The sequence below is a fragment of the Amborella trichopoda genome, chromosome 10 (genome assembly GCF_054954075.1).
Source record: "Amborella trichopoda isolate Santa Cruz 75 chromosome 10, AtrichopodaSantaCruz75HAP2 v2.0, whole genome shotgun sequence".
NCBI lineage: Eukaryota > Viridiplantae > Streptophyta > Magnoliopsida > Amborellales > Amborellaceae > Amborella > Amborella trichopoda.
The window spans coordinates 34,151,143-34,167,018 of NC_142345.1; the positions used below are offsets into that span (position 1 = coordinate 34,151,143).

At 35.4% G+C, this 15,876-nt stretch overlaps 2 protein-coding genes and 1 long non-coding RNA gene across 3 annotated transcripts; 2 read left to right on the plus strand and 1 right to left on the minus strand.

Annotated features, from left to right (window-relative positions):
- Positions 1 to 4,799: 4,799 nt before the first annotated feature.
- On the minus strand, positions 4,800 to 5,093 carry LOC18446649 (cysteine proteinase inhibitor 1). The gene has a single exon (XM_006856760.4). The coding sequence runs from the start codon at positions 5,091 to 5,093 to the stop codon at positions 4,800 to 4,802; it is 294 nt and encodes a 97-aa protein (XP_006856822.2).
- Positions 5,094 to 11,593: 6,500 nt separating this feature from the next.
- On the plus strand, positions 11,594 to 13,478 carry LOC148780167 (uncharacterized). Its single transcript, XR_016042635.1, has 3 exons — positions 11,594 to 11,772; positions 12,818 to 12,911; positions 13,232 to 13,478. It is a non-coding gene; the product is annotated as an uncharacterized LOC148780167 (long non-coding RNA).
- Positions 13,479 to 15,176: 1,698 nt separating this feature from the next.
- On the plus strand, positions 15,177 to 15,536 carry LOC148780168 (cysteine proteinase inhibitor 1-like). Its single transcript, XM_088850559.1, has one exon. The coding sequence runs from the start codon at positions 15,177 to 15,179 to the stop codon at positions 15,534 to 15,536; it is 360 nt and encodes a 119-aa protein (XP_088706685.1).
- Positions 15,537 to 15,876: the final 340 nt, after the last annotated feature.

A 15,876-nucleotide genomic window follows, 5' to 3' on the forward strand; every position in this document is an offset into this window, starting at 1 on the left:
ATGGATTATAAGTTTTGAAAATAATGTATTTTGTAACGCATTTTTGGACCTTCAATTTTCAAGAAATCATAGATATGTCAATCTACATTGAACTTCATAAATAAATATGAAAAAATATTTTGAAGCTATCACAAAGATTTCCAGTATTGAAACCACATTTCTCGACACTATTTGAAGGTAGGCTCTAATTTAATTGTTTAGCGCCTAGGCTCTATACAAACCGCACCCTATATATATATATATATATATATATATATATATATATATATATATATATATATATATATATATATATGAAAAAACTGGGATTAACCCACTAGCTCATATAAACATATGAGTCCAACGGCCTAGATTGAATCCGGGCCGATCTGACAGTCACGGATGTCAGGTAGTATTTTAATTTTAATTTTTTTCTACAAATTCAAATTACTTGAAATTTTAGGTGTGTTTATAAAACATAGGTGAATCTTTAAAAAATATCAAAAAAATATTTTACATTAAATAAATTGACCAACATACCTTCAAAATGTTTCGGGGGGTATTTTGGTTATTTTGTTTTCACGAATAGTTTTTTTTACATTTTTTTTAGGTGTGCCTTGATGAGAAAAACACACACACAAGTGATTTGAATTTATAGAAAAACAAATAAAATTCAAGCACTACTAGACATCCGTGATCGTCAAATCGAACCAGATTCAATCTGGGCCATTGGGCTTATATATATATATATATATATATATATATATATATATATATATATATATATAGGGTTAACAATCCCCAAATTACATAAGTTCAAGTTAGAGACCTATGTATTTTTACTTTTATTGCCCCTATATTACTTGAAGGCCAAAGGATACAAAGGGGCATTTTAGACTTTTTACTTTCAAATTTGAAAAAATTTGAATTTTGATATTTAAAGCTCTTTTGTCTCTCACACGGCTTCCTATTCTTTTTCTCGCCTTGCTATTCCTCATCCCCTCTCTATTTATCTCTCTTTCTCTCTCCTTATGTCCCCCATCCTCTCTCTCTTTATCTTGTCCCTTTTCATATTCTTTCTCTCTCCTTGCTACCTCCCTTCTTATTTGTTCTCTCTCCTTGTTGTTTCTGTTCCTATTATTTCTCTTTCTTTCTCTTGATCTCATATTAGAGATTTCTGGTCAAAAGAGACCGAAGATGGGAGAGGGAAAGGAGAGAGATGAAGAAAGAGACGATGGGGCACAACAAGGAGATAGAAAGACTAGGAAAGCGTGTGAGAGAGATGAGCTTTAAATTTCAAGTAAAAAGTCTAAAATACCCTTCATTATCCTTTGGTCTTCAAATAATATAAGGGTTGTAAAAGTAAAAATATGGTTCACAAAGGTCTCTAACTTGAACCTATGCAATTTAAGGGGTTGTTAACACTAGAAAATCCATATATATATATATATATATATATATATATATATATATATATATATATATATATATATATATATATATATATATATATATATATATATATATATATATATATATATATTGGATGGGAAACAGCAAGGAGAGAGAAAGAATAGTAAGGTGTGTGGAACTAAAAAGTCCAAAAATGCCTCTCAATATAAAGAGTTTGGAAGTAAAAAGTTCAAAATGCCCTTCAGTATAGAGAGAGGACTGGGGACAGCAAGGAGAGAGAAAAAATAGGAAGGCGTGTGAGGGAGAGAGAGAGAGAGAGAGAGAGAAGAGCTTTAAATTTTAAAATTCAATTTTTTTCAAGTTTGGAAGTAAAAAGTCCAAAATGACCGTATATATCCTTTGATCTTCAAGTAATATAGGAGTAATAAAAGTAAAAATACAGTTCACAATGGTCTCTAACTTAAACCTATGTAATTTGGGGGGTTGTTAACCCTAGAAAATATACATATATATATATGAGTAATGATCCTATAGAACCATCCCCCACCCATATGTGTAGAACCACAAAGGATCACCATTCAATTGGCACGGATCTCTAGAAAAGTTATCACATGGGTGTGGGACTTAACTTTTCTATAGATCCGTGTCAAATTTAATGGTGATCCTTTGAGGTCCTACACACATAAGTGAGGGAGGGTCTTATATGATCATTATATATATATATATATATATATATATATATATATATATATATATATATATATATATATATATATATATATATATATATATATATATATAGGAAGATACTATAAAATACCTATAGGGCGAAAATGTACAGTGATTTCACCTACCCTCATCATCATCCAAACTTCATCGTACGATCACAGTTGTTTTATAGTGTTTCATTTCTTATTTTTTTTCTACAAATCTAAATTACTTAAAATTTGGAGCGTAATTACATCTTAGTGAGGCGCACCTAATAAAAATATGAAAAAAAATCATTCACAAAATAAAAATTAACAAAAATACTCGCAAATATTTTTTAGGGTATTTTGGTCAATTTATATTTTACAAATTATTTTTTTCATACTTTTATTAGATGTGCCTCACTAAGATGTACGCAAGCACCGAATTTCAAGTAATTTGGATTTGTAAAAAAAAATTAAAAATTAAAATACTGCCAGACAACTATGACCGTACGATGAAGTTTGGATGGTGATGATTGTAGGCAAAATCGCTGTTCATTTTCGCCTATAGGCGTTGGGAAGAGTTTTCCACTATATATATATATATATATATATATATATATATATATATATATATATATATATATATATATATATATATATATATATAACTTATTTATTAATTTATGCACTTTTTTTTAAAAATAAAAGAGCTTGACTCGACCGAGTAAATCGCTTCGGCCAGGGCGCGAGTACCTTGGCCGAGTCCATGTTCTGAACCTTGGTCCAATCCAACGTCTGTTTAAAGTTTGAACCCATGCACTAATCGCTTAAGAAATTACTTTAGAAAAGAGTGGGTATGGTGTAAAGTGTAAAGTGTAAACATAGTCTCTTGAATAAGAGACCTATTTAAATAAAGGGAAAGATTTTTATGCTTCTCCTATAGCATAGAAGATCTATGCTTCCCTTACCATCCAGCCGTTTAATTTTAATCATGAGAGCCACTCACCATTTGATCTTAGATCCGACATCTCAAAGTATTTTATTTTTAGTTTTTTTTTATACAAATCTTATGAGTATGAAATTTAATACGTGACATCTTCTCATTGGGGTGCACCATAAAAAAATATTAAAAATAATTTTTCAATAAAATATAATGACCAAAATACCCCTTAAAACTTTCAAGGGTATTTTGATCATTTTATTTTATTGAAAATATTTTTTATATAGTTTTCGTTAGTGCGAGTTTAATATAGGATTGGGCATCCAAATTTTGGTGTCAAAATAGTTTATAGAAAAAATAATTTTATTAAAAATAATTTTTCAATAAAATATAATGACCAAAATACCCCTTAAAACTTTCAAGGGTATTTTGATCATTTTATTTTATTGAAAATATTTTTTATATAGTTTTCGTTAGTGCGAGTTTAATATAGGATTGGGCATCCAAATTTTGGCGTCAAAATAGTTTATAGAAAAAAAATTAAAAATAAAATAGTGTAGAGACGTGACATTGTGATTGGGACAATTTTAACCTTCCATTTAAAATGGTGGGTTGAATAAAAGGAAGTATATAAATTTTATGCAGTAGGGAAGCTATAAAGCTTGCCCTGAAACAAAAACCCAAATTATGATTGAGGGATAGTACTTCCCGCCTACAAGATTATTTTCACGTTGTTTGGAAACGTTGATAAGGGCATTTAACAGATAAGCCCGCCTGCACCACAGAATAGCACAAATGCGCAAATTGGGTCTAAGATGAATATCATAAGTTGAATGAGCCTGCTCCCGACTAGGGGTAGCAATTGCGTTAGGTCGATCTACCAACTTGGTGATTCAACTTGAATTGGGCCCGGATCAGGGTCCGGGTCTATGTGTTGTGGCCGGCAAGTGGGGTTTAGATCCAAATGACTTGGACCTGATCCTAGTCAGATCTGGGTTTGGGTCTTGGTCTATGTGTCGAACCTAGCAATTAGGTTTGGATCTAAATGACTTTGACTTGACCTAGGTCAGATCCAGTTCGGGGTCTGGGTCTAGCTTGGAATCCTATCAGGTAAGGTCTAGGTAATGCTTGGTATAAAATATATAAATTATTTTTTTATTTTCTAAATTTTTCTTTTTTATTATTTCTAGATCCAATATGGGTTGGATCCGAGTGCAAATGACTTGGACCTAACCCAAGTCAAGTTCAGATCCGGGTCCATGTGAAAACTACTTGAGTCGGATCTGGGTCCAAGTTTGAGTCCAAATGATTTGGACCCAACCCAGGTCCGGTTTGTGTCTGAGTCCATGTAAAACCTACCTGGTCTGGTCGGCGCCAACCAGACCCATTGCAGCCCCCTCTTGAAAGATTGAGCCTGTTTAGGTTGTTCAGCAAGGCGAAAAGGCATATAGCATCGCTCTTACTTTCGGAGACTATTTTAGGCGGCGTTCGGCTTAGCGAATAGTGTGAATATTTCACACTATTTTATGTGAAATTGTGTGACCGTTTTAGGCGATTCATTTTGCCCGGATGAATAGCAAATCAGTCCCTGCCCTTAGCAATTCAGCGCCTGATTCCATATTTTTAAACACTGATCCCAATCGTATTGTTTAACCAAGCAAAATGTTATTCACAATAAAAAGCTATGTATCATTATTTCATAGAAACAAAACCCATTACAGGAAACATACAGACAGAGAGATCCAAGACCCTTTCAATACCTTGAAAACTTAAAACTAAGCAAGAACTGCTTCAAAGGAAGTGAGATTCCTGTATTTCAGCCATGACTTCTCCCACACAATGGCCTTGTAAACCCTAAGGAATGGATCTTCAAGAGCCTGGATTGCCAACTTATAATTCGCTCCTGATACGACTTGTGTCTTCGCTTCCACAACAGAGATGAAAGATAACTTGGCTCCACTCTGTTTATTGTAAGCCAAGACGGCGTATTTGCCGAGATCTTGAATGTGGATTTCGTTGGCCTGCACTTGCTGGTACCCTCCAGTGAAAGCCTCCCTTGCTGAGGCCATGGCAAATGTTGCCAACAAGAGAGAGAAGCAGGTGAAGAAGAGGCGGTGTTGGGTTCCCATGTTGCTAGAGATTGGGAATTTGGTGTTGGTCGAAGGTTTATCTGTGTTTATATCTGCGTTCAAGAGAGAGAGATTAATGGCTCTGCACCTATTTAGAAAGAGAGGGGGAGAGGAGGTGCAGGTCTGTCGCCTATTAATTAAGGTTACTATATTTACAGAGAGAGAGATAGAAGATATGGGTGAGAAACGTTACTCACGGGGTGATTTGGAGAGAGATCTGCGGTTTGTATGAAGCCCGGGCTCTAAATAATCAAATTAGAGCATGCGGTTTGGATAGAGCCCAAGCTCTAAACAATCAAATTAGAGCCCACTTACAAATAATGTTGGGAAGTGTGGTTTTAATATGGAAAATCTTTTTGATAGCTGTAAAATATAGTTTCATCTTTAATTTTAGTGTGCGGTTTTTATTAGGTTGCAACTTTAAACAATCCAATTAAGACACACCTCCAAATTTTATCATAACGTGTAATTTTGGTGTAAAAAATTCCAAGGATTATCTCTTTTCATATCTAATTATAAAATTTTAAACTCCAAAAATAGTTAAAATCTAGTAGATATATAAACATATAAAAATCTTGAAAATGGATGGTCTATATAATGTATTTCAAAATGCACTATTTCTTGGATTTAAAATCTTTTTTTTTTTTTATATTCACACATCTCGATGTTAAGATGATCAATTTGAGGGTTGCAAAACATTAAAACAACATTTTCCAAAGAATTTTTGAGAGGCAACTGTAATTCTATATTTTAAAGTTGCAACCTTATATAAACTTTTTCCTTAATTACAAACTTTAAAGCTTCAAAAATAGTGTAGATCCAGTAGATATATGAAAACCTGAAAATTGACTGTCCAAAATACGTTACAAGATGTGCTATTTTTAAAACTTGAAATACATTTTTTTCTCGTGTTCATAGATCTTGATGTCGAGATGATCAATTTGAAGATATTTGAACATCAAAACAACTTCTTCTAGTGAAATTTTTGAAATGGGTTTTAATCTGATTGTTTAGAGCCTCCGCTCTATATTAAACTTTTTTCCGATAAAGATTATGTTGACTGACTTTGGGTCTTGTGAGTGAGTGTGGCTAAGGACGAATAGCGTCTCCTACGGGTCACTTTTTCTCTGGAGGGTGGAAAGAAAGGCCAAAAGTTAAAAGGGGGTGACTGACTGACCCGTGAAAGAAGGAAGAGAAGCAATTGTTAGGGTTAAATTCCATTCCCCAACAGTCAAAAGGGTGCATTGTGTACGGTTGGACAATAAGCAGTTCGATCTAACAAAAGGTTTGCTCTTAATTAAGTTGTAAAATTTTACCACATTGAATAATATAGATTGGGCTATAAAAATCACGGAATAATTTCAATCCAGTTGGGCCTTAGGGAAGGCCAGGCCAAAATTTATAAATTCAGGCCCAGCCGGGGAATGGCCCGAAGTTCCTTATTGGACTGGCCCAGCTGAAAAAATGTCTTTTGGGCTAGAACTTGACGGGCCCAACCACAAGATGAGCCCGGCCCAAATAAAAGCCTCCTCTTTTTTATTAAGTTTTTAAAATCTCTCTTTTCAAAGTTTTATGTTTTGTAATCCGAAAAAAAAAATCAATAAATAAAACTCAGTAAGGGATTGTATATAATAAGACTATTTACCGTTTATATAAGGTGGTCACAATTACTTACAACTATCCGACGTGAAATTTGGTAGCTTGGATGTGTTACAAAATTAGAGAAAATTTCTTTTGAAGTTTAAGTTTGATAGTGGAAAAATTGTAGCCACCCAATTTCACATCCAATGGATCAAGATTAATGTGACCACTTTGTACTAACGATAAATAGTCTCATTCTATATTTTCCTTTTTGGAAAAAGTTTATATAAGGTTGCAACCTTAAAATGTAGAATCACATAAGCACTTCAAAAATCTATCGAAAATGTTGCTTTAATGTTGAAAAAACCCTCTAATCGATAATCTCGACATCGAATTGCATGAATATGAAAAAAAATGTTTTTGAGTCCCTAAAATAATACATCTTACAATACATATAATCTAGACCATCCATTTTCAAGATTTTCATATATTTTTAGATCTAGTGCTTTGCTATCTTCCTCTCTCTCTCTAGATGGTAAAACTTAAAATAAATTAGTGATGGGGTAGAAAAACCCTAGCCATATCCCAAAAGAGGAGGAGAAACGAGGCCCTGGGATTTCTGGGTCTGAATATTTTGGGGAGAATTACTGTAGAGATAGAGAGAGAGAAAGAGGATAGGTGGGGCCCAGAAGGTATTGTGGAAATGCTGCCTAAAACTATAAAACGTGAAAGGGGCCAATTCGATTGTGTGTGTGTTCGCGAGCAAAGAGATGTTTCAGTTGTAAGAAATGGCCAACGGAAGAGGGATAGACACACACAGGAGAGGGCTTTCAGGCAAGGGGGGAGAGAGAAGCGGGGGAGGATTTGCGGGTCGGAGGAGTGAGAAGGGCAAGGATGTCTTCCGGCCTTTTTTGGCTAACCCATTCAAAGCCCGACCCAGCCCGAAAAAGGGATTACCTTTCCCTGGCATGACCCGGAATGGCCTGAAATCCCGTCCTAGTTTGAAAGCCCGAAGCCCAGCCCTAACCATTGGCAGCTTCAATTATAGATATGACATATGTTGTAAGACCATGTCAAAAGTAGTGTTGAAACCATACCATCTAAATAAAGGGAAGCTTTCTATGTTCACCCTGCAACATAGAAGTTCTACCTCCTCCTTGTCCAACCCTCTATTTTTTAATGGAGGGTTAAGATTGTTCCAATCACAATGTCACGGCTTTACACTATTTTATTTTTAATTTTTTTTTATAAACTATTTTGACACCAAATTTTGGAAATCCATTCTATTAAACTCGCACTCACAAAAAATATAAAAAAATTATTTTCAATAAAATAAAATGACCAAAATACCCCTAAAAGATTCAAAGGTATTTTGGTCATTATTTTTTATCGAAAAATTAGTGTTAATATTTTTTTATTGGTGCACCCCAATGAAAACATGGCACATACCAAATTTTATATTCAGAAAATTTGTATTAGGAAAACTAAAAATAAAATACTTTGAGACATCAGATCTAAGATCAAGCGGTGAGTGGCTCTCTTGATAAAAAATAGATGGCTGGATGGTTGGGGAAGGATAGAACTTTATGTTGTAGGGGGACATAGAAAGCTTTCCCCTAAATAAAATAGACAGTGTAAATTAGGACCATCTTATTTCTACAAGTGAGAAGACACAACCTCATGTAACTTCTTTTACTTAAAAAAAAAAGGTTCAGCACAAGGCATATGTTGTATGCAAAAACTTAAATTCATCTTAAATCATGTCAGAAATAGTAAAAAAAAAAAGCAAACAATTATCTTATATCTTGACAAAAATGGTAGGTGATGTTCAAAATTTTTCAAATTGATCGTCTCATTATGTATAATTATACATATATGAAAAAATAAAGATTTTACCCTCAAATTTCTCTCTCTAATTGCACTTAAAGGTCTCCTAACTAAATCAACATACAAACCCGTGAATCTCATGTACATGACTTAAAACACAGTACCACGAAAACCCAAATAATGCAAACCCATGAACCACCCTACAAAGAAAAAACAATGGAGTTACAGTAGATTTTGGGCTTTTGTTCCATTTACAGTTCCTAGTTGAAGTTCGGATAATTTGGTGCTGTCGATGGAAATAATAATACGAATTTTGGGCTTTAAATGATAGGGATTTTGCATCAGGGATAAAATGGAGGAGAAAGAAAGATTGGGGTGTTGAAGATAAGAAGAGACCAAGTCAAATTATTTGGTCATCAAGTTAGTTATTGATGATAAGGTTTCTAATTATTTACCTCTCCCGTCAAGATTCATTGTGATTGTCCTCTATATATATAGAGGCACTTATTGATGTAATCTTTCTCATTATTTACCTCTATCTTCAAGATTCATTATGATTGTCCTCTATATATATAGAGGCACGTATTGATGTAATCTTTATCCAATGACTTATTGATGTAATCTTTATCCAATGACTTATTGATGTAATCCAGTACGCATTAATGTAATCCTTATCCAATGACTCAAGATTCATTGTGATTGTCCTCTATATATATAGAGGCACTTATTGATGTAATCTTTCTCATTATTTACCTCTATCTTCAAGATTCATTATGATTGTCCTCTATATATATAGAGGCACGTATTGATGTAATCTTTATCCAATGACTTATTGATGTAATATTTATCCAATGACTTATTGATGTAATCCAGTACGCATTAATGTAATCCTTATCCAATGACTTATTGATGTAATCCAGCATTATTTACCTCTATCTTCAAGATTCATTGTGATTGTCCTCTATATATATAGAGGCACGTATTGATGTAATCTCTATCCAATGACTTATTGATGTAATCTAGCACGTATTGATGTAATCCTTATCCAATGACTTATTGATGTAATCCAGCACTTATTGATGTAATCCTTATTCAATGACTTATTGATGTCATTCTTATCCAAAATCGATGTAATCTTTATCTAATGACTTATTGATGTAACCCTGCACTTATTAATGCAATCCTTATACTTATTGATGTAATCCTTTCTTATCCAAAATCGATGTAATCTTTATCTAATGACTTATTGATGTAATCCTGCACTTATTAATGCAATCCTTATACTTATTGATGTAATCCTTATCCAAAATCAATGAAGATGTAGTCAGACTTATTGATGTAATCCTTATCCAAAATCAATGAAAATGTAGTCAGTTGGGCTTTGGATCCGGACGTAAACCTTCGGCCTTAACCACGTAAATATTGTGTTTTCTCTTCTTTTACGTCTTTAACCACGTAAATATTGTGTTTTCTCTTCTTCTCTCCCTATTCATATATGCTCTCACACATCTTAACATGGTATCAGAGTAAATATTGTGTTTTTTCTTCTTCTTTCCACATTCAATGTTGGTGCTTATATGCTGCCACACATCTTAACATCTTATCAGAGTAAGAAAAATCCGATCATCTCTTATCTGTTGCTCTTCCTCTTGTGAAGTTTGCCTCCACCATTTCCTTCACCAGAAAACCCCTTGGCCTTCCTCGCCCCTTTGATATTTCGGTGACCCTTTTATTATTTTCTGGCAAGCTTAAGCATTGAGGCATCTGCATCGAGGCCACGTTCCATAAATTTCATATCGCTTTCAGTGCCCTCTGCCCTATGTTGTTGCTTGGATTCATGCTGGAAATTCCATTGCATTTTCTCCCTATGTCATTCTCTTTTGTTGTTGCCGTTTTTCATGGGTTTGTCTTCATGTGGTTTTTTTCTTCATACGTGACCTAGTAATAGTTAGAGAGAGAAGATCAGAATTCATCACTCTCATTCGTTTCTCTCTCAATCTTCACCGCAATTGTCTTTCCGTTTCTCTCTCCATTTCTATGTCCATAGTATCGATCGTTATTCTTGAGATCAACACTAATACTTTTGATTGGTTTCACAGTAATGAATCCCCAACGAGGCATAATCTTATTTTCAAGGGTTTGATCCTAGTTCTGAGAGCGGATTCGATAAAGGCTTCATACGCAGAGGCCACCGAAGAGGCAATACTTTTTGCTCTCCAATATGCAAAAGATAAGGGCCTCTGTAAGGCCGAGGATGCGGTGGTTGCATTGCACAAAGTAGGATCAACATTTGTTATCTATCAAGCTTTTGACTGTGAAGTGAGAGAAAAGAGTTTGAGTTGTGATGGGTGAGGTCTTAGTATGTTTCTTATGTTGTGTTCTTGGTTTTGGGGGATTTCTTCTAACCAGAAGCCTAACCCAAAATGAGGAATTTTAGTAGCAATGGAAAAGAAAAGAAAAATAAAATAAAAATGAGTGGTATTTTTTTAAAAAATATGGGCTATTATCAAGAAGCACAATTTCATTAGCATTATATATATATATCAATGTACTAAAAAAAAGTATTTTGCAAGTTGGGTATTTCTTCGCAACTTGAGGGGGAGAGTCTAGGAGATACAGAGATAAGAGGAGAGTATAGGAGATATGGAGATAAGATGAGTAGACAAGAACATCAGTTCTTGTTGGTATTCGCGCATTTTTCAGTTGTATCACGTTTGCTCCTAGCTGATCAGCATGCCAAAGTTTTTTTGGACAGCTTCTGGTTTCAAGACTTTGGTTTCAAGACTCTAGTTGTCTCGCGTTATCCGATCAGCATGCCAAAGTTTTTTTTATCAGCTTTTGGTTTCAAGACTCTAGTTTTGGCAGCTTTTGGTTTCAAGACTCTAGTTCCGGTTTCAGTTTGGCAAGTTCGCAAGATTACTTGGTCATCAAGTTATTGGTGATAAAGCTTACTGTTAATTACTTGGTCATCAAGTTATTGGTGATAAAGCTTACTGTTATTTACCTCTATCTCCAAAATTCATTGTGATTGTCTTCTATAGCCAGTTGGGTTTTGGATCATCTATCTCCAAGATTTAAGAGATTCAAGATTCATTGTGATAGTCCATTGGGTTTTGCCAATTGGGTAACCAAGTAAATAGTATGTTCTCTATTCTTCTCTCTCCGTTCAATGTCGTTGCATATATGCTCTCACAAGTCTTAACAGGGGCAGGTGAGTTAACGGTGTTTCTCTCACAAATCTTAAAAGGGGGCAGGTGAGTTAATGGTGTTTTTGATGAGAGAGAGAGGAGCAATTTCCCAACCTTCTATCGAGAGAGATAGAGAGATGAAAGAGAAAGCAGAGAGAACATGGAGATAAAGCGAGGAGATGGAGAGAGAGTCACGAGAGAAACATGGATGTAACTAGTTCAAAGAAGAAGGGTGAGCAATCATGCACGACCTGGGGTGAGCAATCCCGGGCAAGGTTGGGGCATCGAAAGGGTTTTTAACTCAGGCTATCGAAATAAAGTTCCTCTCAAAAAAACTTTCGGAAGGTTTATCTTCTGTCAATTTTGGCAGAAGACAAACATTACCATTTTTGGGAAGAAAATGGATAAGTCTATGTTCTACATAAGTTGTCGACTCTGTAACTCTTCCATGCATCAATCGCGGAGATACCACAGTGAAGGGGAAGGTTTGAGACAAACTTCCTCCTAATCAAACACGCCCTAAGGGAACATTACTTTGGGAAAACTTAAAATTCCCCACTTCCCAAGGTTAACGGTTCCCAAACTGGGGAAAACTACAATACAAAGGCCCATTTTCCATGTTATCAAACACAGCCATAAAGAGTCATATAGCCTAAGGTACTTCGGAGTTTGAAGTACCTACTGCACTCAAATATCTCACTAACTCTCGTCACCCAGTTGTGTTCACTTTGGTCGCGCTTGGTGCGACTGGTTCGGTTTGTCGAACATACTCACTGCGGGCTCACAACTCGATCATTTTCAGTGCAATCTCCTACCGCTCACTCTTTCAGCATGGGCCTTCTCTCCCCCTTTTCCATGAATAGAAAACAAACTGATTTCGTACTTATAATTTGCCTTGCTTTAGAAAATTGCTTCCACAAAATACAAAACAATATAGTTGTTTTGAAACAACATTTTCACAATACAAACAAAGACCATTGTATAAAAAAATTAATTCGAGTATAAGTGGAAAAGATTTCAGTGATTTCATGGTTTCCTGAGTGTGGCTTACTTGCAAAATGCTTGCAGATCATGCCCAATAAAGAAGTGGAGAGACAGAGAGGGAGGCGACGGTTTTGCAGTGAGATGTGGCCCGTGGGAGACTGCGTATTGTGCTGCAGAGGTAGGAAGAGAGAGTGGAGAATATTAGAGAGAGAGATGGAGGTTCCCTCGGGCTAGGTTTTCATATTCTAACATCTCAAATTCCATTCTTATGTGTACCATCGTACTATAAATAAAATAAAATAAAAACAAATAAATAATTTTTTACGAATGGACCCCAAAAAGAATAGGAACTATGTCATGATCCATATTTTTAAAGTTTTTTACACTGTGGTCTGCCCTCGGACCCTTTCTTTTTTTCCAATTCTAACCCCCATGGTCCCCGAGTTTGATGTTTGCAATACCTCACTGTTTTTTTAATTTATTTTTTTTGGTCCGTAGGACTATCTGATGGGTTGGAGGTATATTCTGATGGATTGGAGGTATATTATGATGGGTTGAAGGTATATGATGGGTTAAAGGTATATTAACGTTTATGTTTCGAATATCAGACTGCCTTCAATTTCACTTTGGCTTTGTCAACTACTCAAGTATAGCTAATATTGGACCACTAAACAGGTAGTTAGATATAGCTAATATCAAACCGCCCCATACTTCAAAAAATTTTAAAATTTTCAGCAGATTAATATTTGTAACAACGGACCTCTACAGCTGCTTAGAACGTTCACAAGCCACACAATTGAAACATCCGTCAACTATCCCAGATATTGGACTGCTCACACTATAAGGTTGTTCAATATTTGGAACCTTGGACTCACCCCTACAGGCCAAAAAATTTAAAATAAATAAACAGTTGATATTGCAAATATAGGATCACATAACAAAATTAGAAACGGGAGTGGGAGTTGACCTCAGCATAAAATACTTTAAAATATGGATCACCACGTAGTGGCCTACTTTTCAGGTCCGTATATAATTTTTCTTTTCCTCGGAGTGGCAATGGGCTACGTGGGCCCAACTCAACCCGGCCTGGCCTTGACCCAGGCATTTTCCTAACTTAATCAGGACCTGGCCAGGATAGGCTGGACCAAATTAAATTTATAAAAAAGAAAAAAAGAAAAAAAAAAGAAACCAAGAAAAAGAGGACCAAGCGGCCAAGCCGAACAAAGCCAGCCTTGGTCTCTCAGGCTATGAGGACCCAGCTCTCGACTCACATGTTGTGGCCTAGGCCCTACCATTTTAGTGTCAGACCTATCGAGCCAAGCCACCCCGCCCATTGCCATCCTTACATGGAAAAGTCCAGAACTTGGAAAATATTTTCCAAAAAACATTTTTCACGTAATCGAACGTGCCCCGGAGTTCAAGGAAGCCGTGTGCTAAAAAATTGAAAAGGTCTAAAACTTCGAAAACATTTCCTAAAAGCATTTTTCAAGTCATCAAACTTGTCCTATAAGCAAACAAACAAATGGCATATCGGTGTTTGATTGAAGGAAAAAGTTTACATAAGGATGCAATCTTATAATGTAAAACTACCGATGCACCTCAATAATCCATAGGAAAAGGTAGTTTTAATGTTGAAAACCCCTTTGATTGATCATCTCGACATTGAGATGTATGACCATGAAAAATAAAAAGATATTAACTTTAAAAAATAGTGTATTTTACAATATATTATCTACACCGTCCATTTTCAAGATTTCCATATGTTTATAAATCTATTTGACTTTAATTATTTTTGAAATTTAAATTTTATAAGTAGATATAAAAATATATTTTGAGATAATCTTAAGAACATTTTACATTAAAATTATATGTCATGATAAAATTTGAAGGTGCACCTTACCTCAACACCTACGGATGCATCCGAATGCCAAGTGCCCCCTTGATTGAGATGGGAGAGAAAAGCATGGGCATTGGTTGGAGAAACAAACTCACGGGCATATGGATGTTGACACTAGAGAGAAAGAGGGGGAATGTATATGCGTGCCATGGGTAGCATCCCTATAAATAGTTTGGTGTTCCCTAAAAATCTGCCATTTCTCCATATTTGGGAAATGCTCCCTAACTTACCAAAAGCAAGATTCCTTGGTCCATAAATCCCCTACATTTCCCCACTGTCACAATATTAATTTGAATACTCCAAGCATAACCCAAAGAATTTTTTTTTTTTTTTTTCTTCGTTCATGCTTTAACCCAAAGAAGATATTACCTTATGGATTTAGATAAATCCTGTGAACCAACGGCCCATGATGTCACAATGTGCTAGAAGAGTGATCTAGACTGTCAATTTCATTAAAGCAATAGAATTGAATTGATCCATATCTTGAACTATATATACTTACATATGCTTGTACAGCAAGACGAAGCACTTCTAAGCATACCCAACATGGGAACCCAACAAAGGTTTCATTTCATGCTTCTTCTTCTTCCTCTTCTTCTCCTCTCCCCTGCTTGCTCCATTGATGCTTTGAACCCTCCAGTTTTAGGGGGTTGGAAACAAATTTCTAATGTGAAGGGTGATACACATGTTCAGTATCTTGCCAATTTTGCGGTGTCGAGAACCTACACGAAACTGGTACTCCTGTCTGTGCTCGAAGCACAGGTACAAACTGTGTCTGGACTCAATTACAGGATGGTGATCCAAGCAAAAGACGCTGAGTGTGCAAAGACTTATGTTGCGGTTGTTTGGGAGAAGCCCTTGCAGGACACTAGGAATTTGGTTTCCTTTCACCGTGTGCTCAGCTAGATCCGATTCCTTCACGTGACCTGCTATGGGTCCCTGATCAATCTCTATCTCTCTCTCTGCTAGTTTGGATTTGTTAATGGCAAGTATGTATGAATAATATGGGTCTATACGTTTCTTTGACGAATAAATGGATCATTACTAACAAATATTTTACCATATGAAAATTTTGAAAACAGAGATTATGTTTGTGCTTTTTTTGGCAACTTAAGAGGAGTTCATCCAGTGAAGGCACGTTAGATTACTTGGATCATTCTTAACTCCATTTTTTTAAGGAAGTAGCTGGGCTTTTTGCTCTTGCAAAGCTCCAAGCGATGCGTGGAGAGTTCACTTTAGAATATTA